The 15,036-nt window shown below is 58.3% G+C and overlaps 1 protein-coding gene across 1 annotated transcript; it reads left to right on the top strand.

Moving 5' to 3' along the window:
• The first annotated feature begins 9,537 nt into the window (after window positions 1-9,537).
• ANKRD33 (ankyrin repeat domain 33) lies at window positions 9,538-12,388 on the top strand. The gene is made up of 4 exons (XM_062015328.1): window positions 9,538-9,843; window positions 10,114-10,243; window positions 10,929-11,069; window positions 11,613-12,388. The coding sequence occupies exons 1-4, from the start codon at window positions 9,538-9,540 to the stop codon at window positions 12,386-12,388; spliced, it is 1,353 nt and encodes a 450-aa protein (XP_061871312.1).
• Window positions 12,389-15,036: the final 2,648 nt, after the last annotated feature.

Raw genomic sequence — 15,036 nt, forward strand, 5'->3', positions numbered from 1 at the left:
GAGACGGTGAAGCTGGGATGAGGACGAGCTCTTTCAAGCCCAGGAGAACCTGTCCTAAGCCCAGGAGCAGCCCAGCCTGCCCCTGCCCAGTCCTCAAGCATGCAGCCATGTCCCTGGGGAGCACAGGGACGGGGCTGAGCAATCTGGCAGTAATTAGGCAGGGAAAGTCAAAACCCTGCTGGGTTGCTTCAGCCATCAACATGTCACAACTCAGAAGGGAGGCATTCCAAATGCCAAACTCAGATGTCATCAGCCATAACCTGATATATGTACAAGGGGGAAGAGGCCCATCCATGGCACAGGCATCACCCAGCTGTCCCAGCTGCTCCTTGGTTTCTGACTGAAAAATGAGGGAAAAGGGGAGATGAGACACTGGGGCAGGGGAGTGTGGACAGTGCAGGGAACCCCCACAGACCCACCACAGCGTCCACTCTCCTCTGAACTGCTCATAGCCATAAAAAGATATCCAAAAGCTGAATTGCCAGTGGTGATGGCAGGTATCAGGCACTTAACCAGGCCCAGGAAGGCACCCAGCTACCCCAAATCCAGCCCCTGGGTGCCCACACGCTCCTGTGCAGGGAGCCAGGCGTGACAGCATCCACCCCCCCCCAAAGCTGCTGATGCTGACACTCATTGACAACGTTATTAGAGAGGCAAAGGGTGAGGAATGGAAGTGGTTTGACCTTGGAGGGACAAGCTTCACTGTCATCCCTCCCCTTCCCCCCTCCCAAACCCACACCATAACGAGGGGCTTTGCAATCTGTCAGCGCTCCCGATGCGCCAGCACAAAGCCCTTTTTATCAAACTCATCCCTTCAAAACCTAGTCAGTGATTTCAGAAAGGTGCTTGTGGACAGCCTGAGCTGAGGAGAATTGCAGAGGAGCACCAGGAGGCAACCTGGGCTACCAACACCCCCGGGATGTTGGACACAACCCCCCCACAAAGGCTGCAAACGGGAGCAGGCAGATCACACAGCAGAGAGGAGACCCAGGAAGTTCTGCCTTCCCATCTCAAACCCAAAAGCCCACACATGGGGCTGCTTTCACCTCCTGCACACCAAGGAGGGGCATTTCAAACCCCCCTCAGGTCTGTCCCTGTGGCTCTGGGACTGGGTGAAGGGGTTTCCCCTCCGGACCGGGGCAGAGTGTGGAGGGTCCTCATTGTGGTTTTTATCCACGTTCATAAATCACTGCTCTTTGTGGCCCCTTCCCCATGCATGGCCCAATTCAGGTTAGGTTATAAATAGGATCCTGGGCTCTTTCAGGTTGATAAAGGCCAAGGGGGGTGGAGCAGCAGGGAGGCGTCACGACTACATAACACTTTCATTGCCCTGTCAAAATAAAGAATACCGGCGCTGCCGACCCCTCTCTCCGCAGCATATATCAGCCAGGCTTCTGACACGGCGCTTCAGGCCAAAAGAGGGACTCAAAAAACACCCCACAACAACTCCTCCCCCTGTTTCCCAACAGGACAGAGGGGCCTTGGCTGCCCAGACCCACAGCTGGGGAGCTCAGCCTTGCACCGGTCGTGTCCACACAGATGCCATCTGCACGTGGTGGGGCATCGGGATGGAGATGCTGGAGCTGCAGCAGCACTGCCAGCCCCTGCCAGACCTTCATCTGCAGGCAGTGGCAGGAGCTCCCAAGGAATATGGGGTGGCAAGAGGAAGATGCTGTAGCTCTCAGGGGGATGAGGTGGAGCTGCTCTCCTGCAGGATCCCCCATCAGGGCTGAGCACCCAGAAGTCTCATGTGGTGCCCACAGCACCCGCTGCAGGGGACAGGGATTGACTCATGACCATGGTGGAGGAGGTGGCCCAAGCTGGGAGGGGGGAGTCTGAGCTCCATCCTTGAGTAACAATGATAATCAGAGAGATTTATGTCAGTGAAAGGCCAGGGGGGAACCCCAGGGTGATTCAGAAGGTGTTTGTGAGCAGGTGAGGTGGATCTCATCCCAATGTCTCAGTGAATTAACAAAAAGAAGGGAGGTCCTTTGCTTCCAGGCTGCTCTTCGTGGAAGGATGCTGGGTTGCCCTCCCTGCACACCATTTGGGTATGTCATCATTTCAGCTACATGGTTAGGGGCTGGGGGGAAAAAAATGAGCTCACCTCCAAGGAGCCTGAGCTTCCTGCTTGCCTGAGAGGAGCTGAAAAGAAACATGGGCAGCACTTCTGGAGGAAACACACTGCAACAGACAACTCCAGCCAGGTAGGCACAGCCCTGAGGGTCCCTTGGGCTGTGGTGGTCCCTGACTGATTTGGTACCAGCATCCAGGCTGCAACCCCTGCCCCTGGGAGCACAGTGCCAGGGTAGAAGTGCCATCACTGCAGCAGCCACATCCCCTCCCAGCCCTGGACCCCTGTTCCCATACAATGAGCCCCTTTACGAGGGCAGGAAGGTTATCCCCAGCGAACCCCCGGCCGAGCCCAGGGACAAATCTGACACAGATCTGCCTTTAACAGCTCCAGTGATAAAAATGCCAGTTTATTGGAAACACATGGAGTATTTATAGGGGACATCAAAGCGGGAAGGAGGTTTACATAGCAACAGGCCAGATTAAGCAGAAGGCATCTGCTTTTTCGGCAGCCATGGGGCTCTCGGGAGGCACAATAAATTGGAGGCACACTGGCCCTTTCATTCCCTCCTTTGGGGAAAAGCAAAGGTTGGCAAAACAAAATATAACCACATGCCCAGCCATGTAAAACATGACAGGAATGGGAGCGTCGGGTTACAGCTGCACCCCGACACATGGGGAAGCAGGAGGGGTAAACAGCCATGACTGGGACCTCAGCCCCAAAACTGCACCACGGCTCCAGTTCAGCTTTGTTTGCCCCTCCTTTCCTCCATCCAGGCTGGGGATGGCACCCAGCATCTCCCACCACAGCTGCTGCCATGAGGTGCTGGCAAGGAGACCCTCCACGGGCACTGGATTCTCCTCCCAGTGCTGTTAATGTTGAAGGAAAAGCCTTTGCCCTGCCCACAGTGCGTGGTGAGGGGTTGTTTCTGGGTTTCTCTGGTCCTTGGGGCTCATGTGAGAAGCAGCAGCCAGGCCAGGGGGTGAGGTGGTTTCTTGCACCGGGTGGTCCTGGGTGCATGGTGCTGGGGGAAGGTTTTATTTCACAGGCTGAACTCGGGTGGCCGAGGGTTAACCCACCGTTCCCATGCTGCAGTGCCTTGTGTTAATTAACCTTCCAAACACTCCCCTAATATTTTGCCAAATCTAATAATGCAGCACTTGGCCAAGGGGCTGTGGGAGGGAGCAGCAATGCCTGTGGGCTGGGGGCTTCCCTGAGGTTCCAGCTGCAGTTGGTAGTTTGCTGCTGCTCCCCTCCCCTCCCTGCTCAGGTGATGCTGGAGCTCATCATCATCATTGCTCCAGCCTCAGCCAGCTCGGTGCTGCCAACCCTGCACAGACCTCCCTGCTGGGAGACTCCTTCCACACCACCCCGAGCTCAAAAAAACCTGGGAAAAGGGAAAGAAAGTGTTTTACACCCAGGAACAAGCCCACCCAGCTCCTGCAACCTCCTCCTGCGGTAGCCAGGACACAGGCAGCAGAGCCTCACCCCCAGGCAGCCACGGAAAGGGTTAAACCCCCAGCGTGGGCTGGCCACGGGGTGTTCACAGTCCTACGGGGCTCGGGGAAAGATGATAAATAGCTGGGACGTCCTCTCCTCGCCACTAACACCGGCGGAGCCCAGCTGGGGAGCGGCAGTCCCCACCTCCTATCCATCATCTTCAGCTGCTCTTGTCACATCTTGTAAATCACCAAACCCGGCTCTGTCCTGGTCCCTCCTGAGCGACCCTTCCCTTCCTCAGGCTCGGGGCATCCCACCCTCCTCGGGTTTAGGGTATCTCCCCCCTCCCGTCCCTGCGCTCGGGGCATCCCGCCCTTCCGTCCGCGCGGTGACGATCCGAGGGATGCGGCTCCCAGCGCTCGCTCTTCCCTTTCCATTCAGTGCCTGCGTGATCAGATAAGGTGACATTTATTTACATAGCAGGGGCTCGGCTCCTCTTTTAGCGCTCCACGCTCGGCAGCCTCGGGGCAGTTATTAGGTTTCCTCTGGCCTCTGTTTCTCCCCCATCTCCAAAAGCTGGAGAGCCTGGAGTGGCTGAGTTAAGCACACTGGAACTGGAGGAAGTTTGGAGGTTTTTCTTGGCCTCGGGAGCTGGGTTTTTTTAGCCCAGATGAGGATTGTGCAGAGCTGCTGAAGAGCCCTTCGTGTGGCTGTGTTTGGTGGGGAGGGAGGGAGCCGGCATGAGGAGGGGGATGAGCACAGCCCTGCACCCTTGTGCTGCTCTGAGATACCCAGACAGCTGCTCAGAAGCAATCTTTGATCACTGAATGCCCACCAATGACACAGACATTTTCTCTGCCACAAGCATTTCAATTCCTTCATCCCTGGCCACCACCAGCCCAGGGAACCTCCCTGGCTGTGCCCTGATGGACAAGCTCCTTGCAGACACCTGTGACATAACAGGTCTTCTGAGATGAGGGGTTTAAGAGCTAATTGGAATATCAGGTGGATCCTGGGCACCTGCACAGAGACACGTGTGACCACGCAGCCACCACGGTGCTGCAGCCCTGGTCCCCAGCTCCTGCTTAACATCCATTTCTACGGGGACTTGGGAAAGCTGAGAGATAAGACTGGAAATGAACCCAGCAGGGAGACTGGCTGGGGACAGGGACACTGGATGTGGTGGCTTTTACCTGCCAGCAATCCCTTATTGTCCCAGCTCCCGCTGCCTTGTAAAGGGCCTGATGGATAACGCTCATCATGAAGGCGAGAGCGCGATGCCGTCGCCTCTCCTTCCTCTGCGCTCCACGATCCATCTTCTTTATAGCGAGTATCCGGAGCCAACACCATCTGTGGCCCCAGAAACACAATTACTGGGGGCAGGGGGAGCCCCTCTCCTTCCAAATTTCATAGAGGCCTCGCAAAGGAGCCCTAAATGACTCCTCACACACCAGGGACCTCGCAGGCACCGGCTCTCTGTAGGTGTAATTACAGCCAGAGAATTAGCAAGTCTGATTTTCTCTCCCCTCTTCTGTGCCAGACCCAGCGCTTCCCCCCTCCTCCTCCTCCTCCTCCTTTTTAGGGGAGAAATTGAAATTGATCTCTGGCTCCAGCACTGGCTGCTGTAATTTAATCAGAAAAGCCTCTCTCTTGGCATTTCTTTATTCATTTTAACCCCAAGGTCCTAAACGCAAACGGACGGTGTCAGGGTGGGGATGGGAGCGGCCAGAGCCTCGGCTGCAGCTTTGGGCAGCTCCTCAGCCCCCCAACACGTGAGGACATGAGGGGTGGGAGTTGATAACCTGATCCCCAGGGCCTCATCCTGCACATTGCTCCCCATGGAACCCCCCCCATGCAGAGGCTCTGCTCTGGTTTGGGCTCAGGGCTCTCAGTCGTGCTGGGCTCCAAAAAAACAAATGGCAAATGGCAGAATCGTGATGCAAAAGCCTTGTAAAGCCCCTTTGAACTGCTGCTGCTGTTATAGGAGGAGAAATGAGAAAGAAATGGCTTGTAGGAAGCACAACCAAGTCCTGAGTTGCCTTTCCAGGGCTGTGCCAGGGCTGGATCCCCCTCTGCCTACTCCAGGTTTGTCAAAGTGTAAAATAAGGGAACAAAATCCAGATTTCCACTCTTTTTTTGCTGTCAAAGGTAACTTTTCCTTGCAGCCCTTTGTCAGCCTTTGCCACAGCCTGGCACTGAGAGAAAGGAGAGAACATCCCCATCAGAGAGCCACCCCACGGCCTCAGATAAGGAGCTTTATGGTCTTAACGTGCATTCGAGGTAAATCCGAGTGAAATCCCTCATCCTGCTGCACGTGCTGGAGCGGGCAGCCGTGCTGCTTCCCCCTCAGCTCTGTCACTCCAGCCTGGCCAGGCACAGGACAAGGGTTCAAACCCCCCTGCCAAAGCCCAGCAAGCTCCTGCCTTTGGTGCCTGTGAGGGAGGCGCAGCCGCAGCAGCCGCCCACCGACGTGAACCGCGGCTGAGCTCAGGTTGGCAGCGGCTGACGGCCTCGGGGAAGGGTCGGCTTTGTCATCTGCAGGGTGACACCCGCCACTGATTTATGAGCAGCTTGGGAGCGGGGTCTGTGACACACCAGACACCTCCTCAGCCTTCGGCAGGCGGCAGCAGCCCCTTCCCCTGCTCCTTCCCTGGGCGTCACTGGAGTGCTGAGGTGCAGGGGGTGGATGTGGCCGTAGAGCAGCGGGTGTCACTGTGTCCCCACAGCCCTCTCCTGTGCACAGGGCAGGAGCTGCACTCAGCCATGACCCGGCCCTGACCGCAGCGACGAGGGACAGGGTTAGGAGAGCCCGTCCCTGGGTTTAAATCAACGCCCTCCACTTCCCTTCCATGCTGAGTTATTGCACCCTGGTTTTGTGATGGAGATGACCAGGCAGTGAGGGATGAGCGACCTGGGCCAGACCACCGGGCTTGGCACTCCCAGACAGACCCTGGGGAAGGGGTGAAAGATCAGAGCTGTCCTCCAGCCCCTTCCCAGCCCCTCCACCTGCGCGGATGCTCCTGAGCGTCAGCCGTGATTTAGTGTGTGTGGGTTCACCAGGAGAGTGAGCCCTGTGCTCTCAGAAGAGAGCGTGGCTCTGGCGCTCAGGGAAGGGCTGCTCTCCTCCTTGTGACCGTTTTCACCTGTCAGATGAGTTATTTATCTCCAAGAGGCACTTCCCTTCCTCCCTCTGTCCAGGTTCTCCTTAAGGAATAGCTTCCCAGGCTGTGAGGTTCAGATATGTATGGTGAAGCCTGAGAGGATGCCACGACATCTGGAAGCATGCCATGACATCTGGGAGGATGCCATCACATCTGGAAGCATGCCATGACACCTGAGAGGATGCCATCACATCTGGAAGCATGCCATGACACCTGTGAGGATGCCACGATGCCTGAGAGGATGCCATCACATCTGGGAGGATGCTGTGACATCTAAGAGGATGCCTCGACATGCAGGAGGGTGCTGTGACATCTGGGAAGATGCCATCACATCAGGGAGGATGCCGTGACACCTGGGAGGATGCTGTGACATCGATGTGCAACCTTCCTAAAGAGATAAACGGTAATACTAAAGCAATGTAAGCCCTCACCCCATCCTGCCCCGGCTGCCCTCTGAGAAGTCACCGGCTCGCAGGACGCAGCCGCCTCCTCCCGCGGCCTCCGGCATCCCCGTGTGGCCACCGCCGGCTTTGCAAAGCCCCAGCAGCAGCGAAAAGCTCCGCTAGGAACGTCCCCGGGTGCCATCCCGTCTGTCCCCTCTTTGTCCTGGCTGTCCCAGCGGGATTGCACCGTGCCGGGGCAAAGCCGCGTCTCCGCCGCAGGTATCGGGGCAGGAGAAGACGGTGGCAGCGCAGAGCCCGTCCTTACGCAACTGGCTCAGAGCCTCCTGCTTGCTGCACGCAGGGGATTACGGCAGGAGCTCCCAGATAACTCCCTAAGCCTAAATCTGCTCCCGCTCCGCTCCCGAGATAAGGCAGCGTGGGAGGGTGGTGCGGAGCAGGAGGTGTCACAGCAGGATGGTCCAGAGCAGGGCTGGCAGCCCAACGCACGGGGTGCTGGAGGGCTCAGAGCAGGGTTTGGGAGGACACTGCAGGTACAGAGCTCAGCACCGTTCGGTACCGTTCAGCATTGGGATCCTCACGTTCAGCACCGGGATCTGACGCTGAGCATCCCCAGCCCGTGCTTCCCGGCAGGATGCTGCCAGCACAGAGGAAGCAGCTGTGGTCCCTCATCTGCTCCCTGCTTCCGTGTTCGAGGATGTGAGCGACGAGACCTTTGGGACTCTGCTTTAAATGGAGAGAACGTGGCCTCCCACCATCTGCTCTGGGACCGAACTCGTGCCTTTTGCCATGAAAATAGCTGAGCCAGGAACGGAAAGTGCCCTTCCCCAGATCTCACGGGCCAGCTGGCCCCTGAACCTCTGCAACACTTGAAAAAACAGCCAAGCACAAGCCAAAAGTAAAAGGAAAAGCCCAATCCTTTAAGATGAAGATGTGAGAGCAGGTTTCACGTGGAATTCGGGAGACCAGCTTGTGCAGCTCCCAGGCTAAAGCCATCCTCAGGGCTTCAGCAGCACAATGCCCAGTGAAGGGGGGCTGGAGGCTCCCAGGGAGGGGATTTGCAGAGGGTCTGTGCTACCTGCACAGCATCAAGTGTCTTTGCCCTTGGCCAGAGGGGCAGCTCCCCAGGTTTCTGTGACCAGCAGATTCACCTGGTGTAAAGGGAACTAAAAGGGAGTTGTGGAGGGTTTTATCTGAGCTAATGGTGCTGCTCAGGCAGCAAAATCTTACTGAGGTGAGACAGGTATAAAAATACAGCCCAGGACTCCCAGCAGCTCGTCAGCTAAAGATGTTAAATCCTGCCCAAGCAGCCCTGATCCTGCTCAGGATGGATGGAGCCATTTTAAGCAACAGTTTAAATTAAGATATCTTGACTAGCTGAGCCCACGTCAACGTGCAGGTTGTCACAGCTTTGGTGGCCAAAAGCCACCTCAGATCCAGAGCAGAAAACCTCTTCCTCACTGCCAAGGGTGAGGGTGATTTTCTGCTGTCTTTTGGGAAGTTTTCCTTGCTGGTTGGAGCCGTGATGCTGCCTGGTCAAAGAGGGATCTGTGGGGAAGGTCCAAGCAGCTCCAGGTAAGATCAGGGGATGGATCCCCCATCCCCAGAGCCTGCTTTGGGATGCCTGAGGGGTGGGGGAGTTTAATGGACTTGTGAAGGCTTTCTTCCTTTCACAAAACAAATCAATTAGTGGTTGGGTTCACCTTAGAAGCAAAACAGCTTCATTTCTGCTGCCAGGCTGCAGCTGGTCTGTCCCTGCCCCTGACCTCCCCAGCTCCAGGGTGGTGGGTTGCCCCTGTTGTGTGGTTTAAGGGTCTTCCTGGGGAGCCAGGAGCTGCTCTGGCCTCTGCTCTTCTCTTCTCTGGGTTGTAAGGAGTAAGATTTAACCTTCCTCTCTGTACACTGCTCTGTTTCTGCCTCTGGGAAAGGTCTTTGCAGTTGCTTTCACATGGGAAGGGCACTGAGGGAAGGGCTCAGACCCAGTCTGTGTGCCCTGGGGAGGGAGGGATGGAGATGTGCCCTTTCTACTGGCACTTGGCACAGCAGCCCAACTGCACTCAGTGCCCCAATCAACTTCCCCACCACCCTGGAGACTCCCCTGGTCCCCCCACCCACCTGGTTTCCATGCCTGGACGAGGGGATCCACCTTTCCAGCTCCCCAGATGTGCCCCTGTTTTCCCCACTCTGCTCTGGAGACGGAGCCCTGGGGAGCTGCTCCCCATCTGGGGTTTCACAGCATTTGAGCCCCCAGTGCAGAGGATGGAACGTGGGACCATGGGCTGTGGGGGCAGCATCTCAGCAGGATGAGAGATGCTGGAGCCCACCCTGTTCCCACACCCACTCTCTGTCTGCACAGAGGGGAGTGAACGGTCTGAAGTGTCCCCCCGTGCCCCTGGGAGAGGCTCCTGGCCCCAGGCAGGGCTCAGGGCCAAGCTGGGCTCACTCCCCCCGGCTGGGCCGGATGACAGATGCCTGCAGTGGAGGAGAAGATGCTGCAGCCCCCACTTCCAGCCTGGATGCCTCTGACCCAGAGCTGCACTATGAGGAGGAAGAGGAGGATGAGTCCGAGTCACAGCCCTCGGACACCAGCAGCATCTGCTCTGATGACTCTGTCTACCCCTGCTATGAGCCCTCCCCAGGGGCTGGTGCTGCTGGGGACCTCAGCCTCTACCAGTGCTGTGCCAGGAACGATGCCAGGCTGGTGCAGGAGAGGCTGGAGCATGGGGTGACCCGGAGAGAGGCCACAGAGCTGGACATCAACGGGCGGGTGAGTGGCTGCGTGGGCACCCTGCGGGGCAGCGAGAAGGATGGGGGTTGCTAAAGCAGGTGGGGCAGGAGGGAAAGCCCTGGGTGGGATGGCTTTGAGAAGAGATGAGGCTTCTGGGATGGACCCAATCCTTGGAGCAGAACCTTGCCTGTCCTCCCATCCTGAGCCTGTCTGGTTTGGGGTGGGAGGGAGAAGGGGGAATGGTGGGAGCACCGTGGTGGGGAAGATGCTGCGGTGCTGACCCCAGGGCTGAGCTCTGCCCCTCTGCAGAACGGGCTGATGGTCGCCTGCTACAAGGGCTTCGTGGACATTGTGCCCCTGCTTCAGAAGTGCCCCTACATAAATGTCAACCAGCAGGACAAGGATGGGAACACAGCCCTCATGATGGCTGCCCAGGCAGGTAGGCACCGCACTTGGCATGGGGCAACCCCCCCCCAACCCCAAAGACCCTTTGAAGTGATGTGACCCCTCAAAATGAGCCATTTGGAAAGCTGAGGGTCTCTGGGAATGTCACCCTCCCCACCTGAGTCAATGGTTTGTTGTAGCACTGGGTAGATGATGCACAAGGGGCAATTCCTACAGCATTGTTGTCTTGCAACCTGCCCCCACCTGAGCAGTTGCAGCAGAGCCAAAGTGGCCCCGTGTGCTCCAGAAAAGCCCTGTCAGCTGCAGGGATTTACCTGCAGGAAGGGTCTGAGTTGGCAACTGCCACGTGTAGGGACCAAGTCTCCACTGGTGATGGTTCTCCTCATTGCCTTATGTTTTCCTGATTAAGGGGAAAGGGGGGCAGTCTCAGTGGAGATCACTCTTTGTTCCTGCTTTATTCTCACTGGAATTGGTTTTGTGTGTGTGTGTGTGTTTGGACTCTTCCCTGCATCCTCTGCAGAAGCAGCTGGTGCACCAGTGCTGTTCCCTGCGTGGCCCAAACCCACATTAAAATAAACCCAAACCCTCTCAGCCCTTATCCCTCCATGTTCCTACATCTTTGCCCTCAGGAGTCACACTTGCTAACTACTTTCTCCAGCTGGCTTCAGCAGTGATCACTCCTTAACTGTCTCTAACGCAGCTTCTCTCTGGCTGTTAAGGACACATCACCATCCTCAACTACCTCCTCAACTACTACCCAGCACTCGAGGTGGACAAGAGGGACCCGCGGGGCCTGACGGCGCTGATGAAGGCTGCGGTGCAGGGCAGGCAGGACTGTGTGGCCGCCCTGCTCCTGGCTGGTGGGCATCTCCCTGGGGGCTTCCTGGGAATTCTGAGGGGAGCAGTGGCATTGCTGCTCTGGGCTGGGATGAGGTGGGAATGGGCTGCCCAGGTAGGTTGTGTAGTCTACCTTGTGATGAAAGGCTGAGGGAGCTGGGGCTCTGCAGCTTGGAGAAGAGGAGCCTGAGGGCTGAGCTCAGTCATGTTCACAAGTGCCAGGAGGCTGGAGCCAGGCTGTGCTCAGGGATGGCCAATGATGGGACAAGGGGCAACGGGCACAAGCTGCAACATCAGAGGTTCCAGAGACACACAAGGCAGAATCTGTTCCCTGCTGAGCTGAGGGAGCACTGGCAGGGGCTGCCCAGATGGGCTGTGGAGGCTCCTGCTCTGGAGACATCCCAACCCCAGCTGGATGAGTCCCTGTGTGCCCTGCTCCAGGTGCTGCTGCTCTGGCAGGGGGGTTGCACTGGCTGAGCTTCCCAGCTCCCTTCCAACCCTTGGGATCCTGTGACTCAGTGAGGTGGGACACTGTGGTGATGCTCTCTGCATGCTGCTGTCTCCAGGAGCAGACCTGCAAGCTGTGGATCCAGTCAAGGGGAAGTCAGCCAGGGAGTGGGCAGCCTTCACCGGCCGCTTCGAGACGACCGTGCGGATCCGGAGCCTCGTGCGGCGCCCGCGGGCTGAGCAGTTCAGCAGCCAGTACCGACCCGAGTGGCCAGCCCTGGCCGAGCTGGTGGCCAAAGCTCTGAGCCCCAAATCCAGGAGCAAGAGGCTGTCAGAGAAGATCCGATCCATCTTCACCTTCAACTTCCCCCACAACCCCGAGGAGGACGGCGTGATGGACCACATGGTGAGGATGACCACGTCCCTTGCCAGCCCTTTCGTGGCCACCGCTTGCCAAACCGTCTGCCCCGACAGCCCCCCCGAGCTGGGCAAGCGCAGGTTGTCGGTGCCCGAGATCCTGGGGCAGCACGTGACGGATCCAGAGGCTGAGGCAGAGCCTTCCCCGAGCCCCAGCGCCGGCTCATCCTCCTGCAACGGCCAAGCCGTGTCGGAGATCCGGCTGCTGCCGCCTCGCCGGGTACCCGGCAGCATCCTCGGCTTCCTGCCTCTGTGGCTACGGCGTGGGAACAGCATCTTCCCGGGAGAGCCCGTCCCCAAAATCAAAGTGAGCAAATCCTCCTGCCCTCCTGCCCGCCCGAGGCGGCGGCAGCGCAGCAGCGACAGGAACGTGCTGCAGCTGCCCAAGTGGAGGTACAAGGAGCTGAAGGAGGAGAGGAGAGCGGCTGAGGAGGCACAGGGCAAGGAGAGGAAGAAGAAAGAGGGGAAGAAGAGCTAAAGGAAGGAGGTGTCAGGGTGGGGATGAGCTCCCAGCTGCCCCCTGGGACCTACTGCCTCTTTTTTTGGCCTCCTTCCCTGGTCAGATGGTGACACCTCAGGGAAGATGCTGTGGATGTACCCAGCTGAGGTGCCCCAGCCCCGTGGACCCCCTGCCAGGCCCCTCACCTTACAACTGCCCCCCCAAGCCCCTGCTGGGCACCAACACGCAGAGACTCTGCCCTGGGCTGGGCTCTGGGGCTGCCAAGTCACAGGTCTCTGGCAGAAATGGCTCTTTTCTCTCTTTTTTTGGCATTTTTCTTCTTTGTTGTTTGGGGTTTTGGGGGGTTGTTTTTGCTTCTTTGATCTTCACGAGATCTTGATGCTGCAGCAAGTGCTGGAGTGGGGCTGTGCAAATGGAAATGGAAGCGGTTGCCATGTTAACAGGACTGAATAAAGCTCAGGGCTGCTTGTTGGGCTGGCAGCAACATTTCCCCTCACTGCCTGCATCCCCTCGCCACCCTGACACCCCCTGGGTGACATTAACCTCCCCTCTCCCCTGTGTTCCTGGCTTGGAGACAGACAAACCAAGGCTCAGTGTGGGGAAGCATCTCCATGCTGCAGGAGGAGTGAGGGGAGCTCTGGGTGCCAGGCACAGGCTGGAAACCAGACCTGGGATGCTCATGGGCTCCATCCCCAGCTGCCCTCGGAGCGGTGACAAGCAGGGAGGAGGCAGCTTTGTGTTCCAACATTATCCAGGGCAGGACACAGTGGTCCCTATTCCCAAGCAAACCACCCTCTGGGAGCTCTAGACCCCTCCCCTGCACCCACACAGCCCCCCAGCACCCACCCCCATGGAGAGCCATGCAGTTGCCTTGGTGTTGGGCGCTGGATGTGCTGCAGGGACGCTGAACTTGTGCTCTCCTCTGAAATCTGGCTCCATCCTGGGGTGTAGGAGGGTGAAATCAAGGTTCTGGCCACCCTGAGAGGTCATGCTGCCTCCTGCACCCTGGGTTTGATCCCCTGGGAGAGCAGCTGAGAGAGAGGGCCACTGGAAGCAGCAGTTAGGGTAAGAAACAACCCTGGGCCAGGCAGGTAGCACAGCCTGGAGCTCCTTCCCTTCACCATCCTCTGCTTTAAGAGGGCAAAAGTGCCCCACACACACTTTTCTGCTGCAGTTCTGCCTTTTGAGGGGGCACCAGCAGGTTTGGGCTGAGTTACAGACATGCAGGGAAGGATGCTGGTAGGGAAGGAGCTGCCACCTCCCCGTCTGTTCCCTTCCAGGCCCTGGCTGGCACCGGGCTCGCCGGCACGTGGCCGCCGTCCTTCGCCAGCTCCCGGCGGCGGCTCGCAGATGAGCCGGGGGCGGGCGGCACATGGAGCAGCCATGGCACACACCGTGCCAGGAGAAAGGGGGGAAGGGAGAGCTGGGCTGCCCCCAGCAGCCTCAGCCCCCTCCACGACCAGCTCAGGGGAGCTTTGAGGGGTGTCTGGATGTGTCTGGCCACACACTCCACGCGAGCCCGAGCGGCGGGAGCCGTAGCGACGGCGGCAAGTCTCGTTTTGGTTTTGAGGGGGTGGCAGGAGGCTGAGCTGTGTCTCGGCCCGGTGCCAACGTGGGTGCCCGTCCCAGCTGATTCACCCTGTCTGGGGTGGTTTTGGTGGATTCATTAATGTACCTCCCTACGGTCAGTCTGGGCTCCGTGTGCATTTGCTTCCCCAGAGCTTGGAGCTCTCACCCTTCCCATCACCCAGGGTTAGGACTTGGTGACTTGGAAGAGTTTGTAAGCAGATGTTTACCCCTCACACACAGTGATGATGATGATGGTTAAAAGGATGAAGCTGCCCCATTTGAGAGGTGAAAAACCCAGGGACAGAGGCAACCAACCCTCCCCAGAGAGCCTCCTGGGAAACTCCTGCCTGCAGCCATCACCCAGGCTGCCGTGTGCCCGCACCCACGGAGGGCACCAGGGACATATGAGCCATCCAGGAATAACTCAGGGAGGAGCCGATCCCTGATCACATCACCGAGACCAGAGCAAAGATGGTCACTGCGATAAGGCGTCTGCAGGCACCGGCTTCCTCCCGGGCGGCTCCTGTCCCATGGAAACTGCCCGTTTCCCCTGCAAAGCTCCCGGCCCCGCCACGGGCAAGGTCACTCATGAAAGCCCTTCGTGTTTTATCCTGGTTTTGTGCTCTTGTTTGTTTGAACTTCCCAGATGATGGGCGATAGGGAGGGAGGGAGGGGCGGGCGGCGAGACTCAAAGCGCCGGCACAGCCGCGCTGCCCCGGCACGGGGAGGCTCCGGGTGCTTGGTTGGGTTTGTGGGGCTGTTGTTGGTGATGCAACAGGGGGTTTGTGGGGCTGTTGTTGGTGATGCAACAGGGGAACAGGGAGGTAAATCAGGCCCCGATTGGGAAAGAGGCGGCCGTGCCAGCCCACGCGCTGCCAGGTGCTGTGGGAGCGGGTCGCTGCGCCACGGGGAGCGCGGCAGGGATGGGGCTGGGGAAGGGGATGCAGGGAGAGGAGGAGGAGGATGGGAGGGGAGAGGAATGAAGCTGCTGAGAGTGGGGTGGCCCAAAGAACCACCAGCGAAAGGGGAAGCGGTGCTTCCGCTGCCCTCAGCCCTGGCAGCCCCACGAGTCCTGGGGCAGCGGGAAGTGCTGGGTC

Source organism: Colius striatus, chromosome 26, assembly GCF_028858725.1.
Source record: "Colius striatus isolate bColStr4 chromosome 26, bColStr4.1.hap1, whole genome shotgun sequence".
In the NCBI taxonomy this organism is placed as follows: Eukaryota; Metazoa; Chordata; class Aves; order Coliiformes; family Coliidae; genus Colius; species Colius striatus.

What these genes read in the sequence shown, in the direction of transcription:
- ANKRD33 (XM_062015328.1), top strand. Translation starts at nt 9,538, where the DNA reads ATGACAGATGCCTGCAGTGGAGGAGAAGATGCTGCAGCCCCCACTTCC. An exon ending in CATGATGGCTGCCCAGGCAG is followed by an intron (nt 10,244 to 10,928) that starts GTAGGCACCGCA and finishes CTGGCTGTTAAG; the next exon opens with GACACATCACCATCCTCAAC. An exon ending in GGCCGCCCTGCTCCTGGCTG is followed by an intron (nt 11,070 to 11,612) that starts GTGGGCATCTCC and finishes TGCTGTCTCCAG; the next exon opens with GAGCAGACCTGCAAGCTGTG.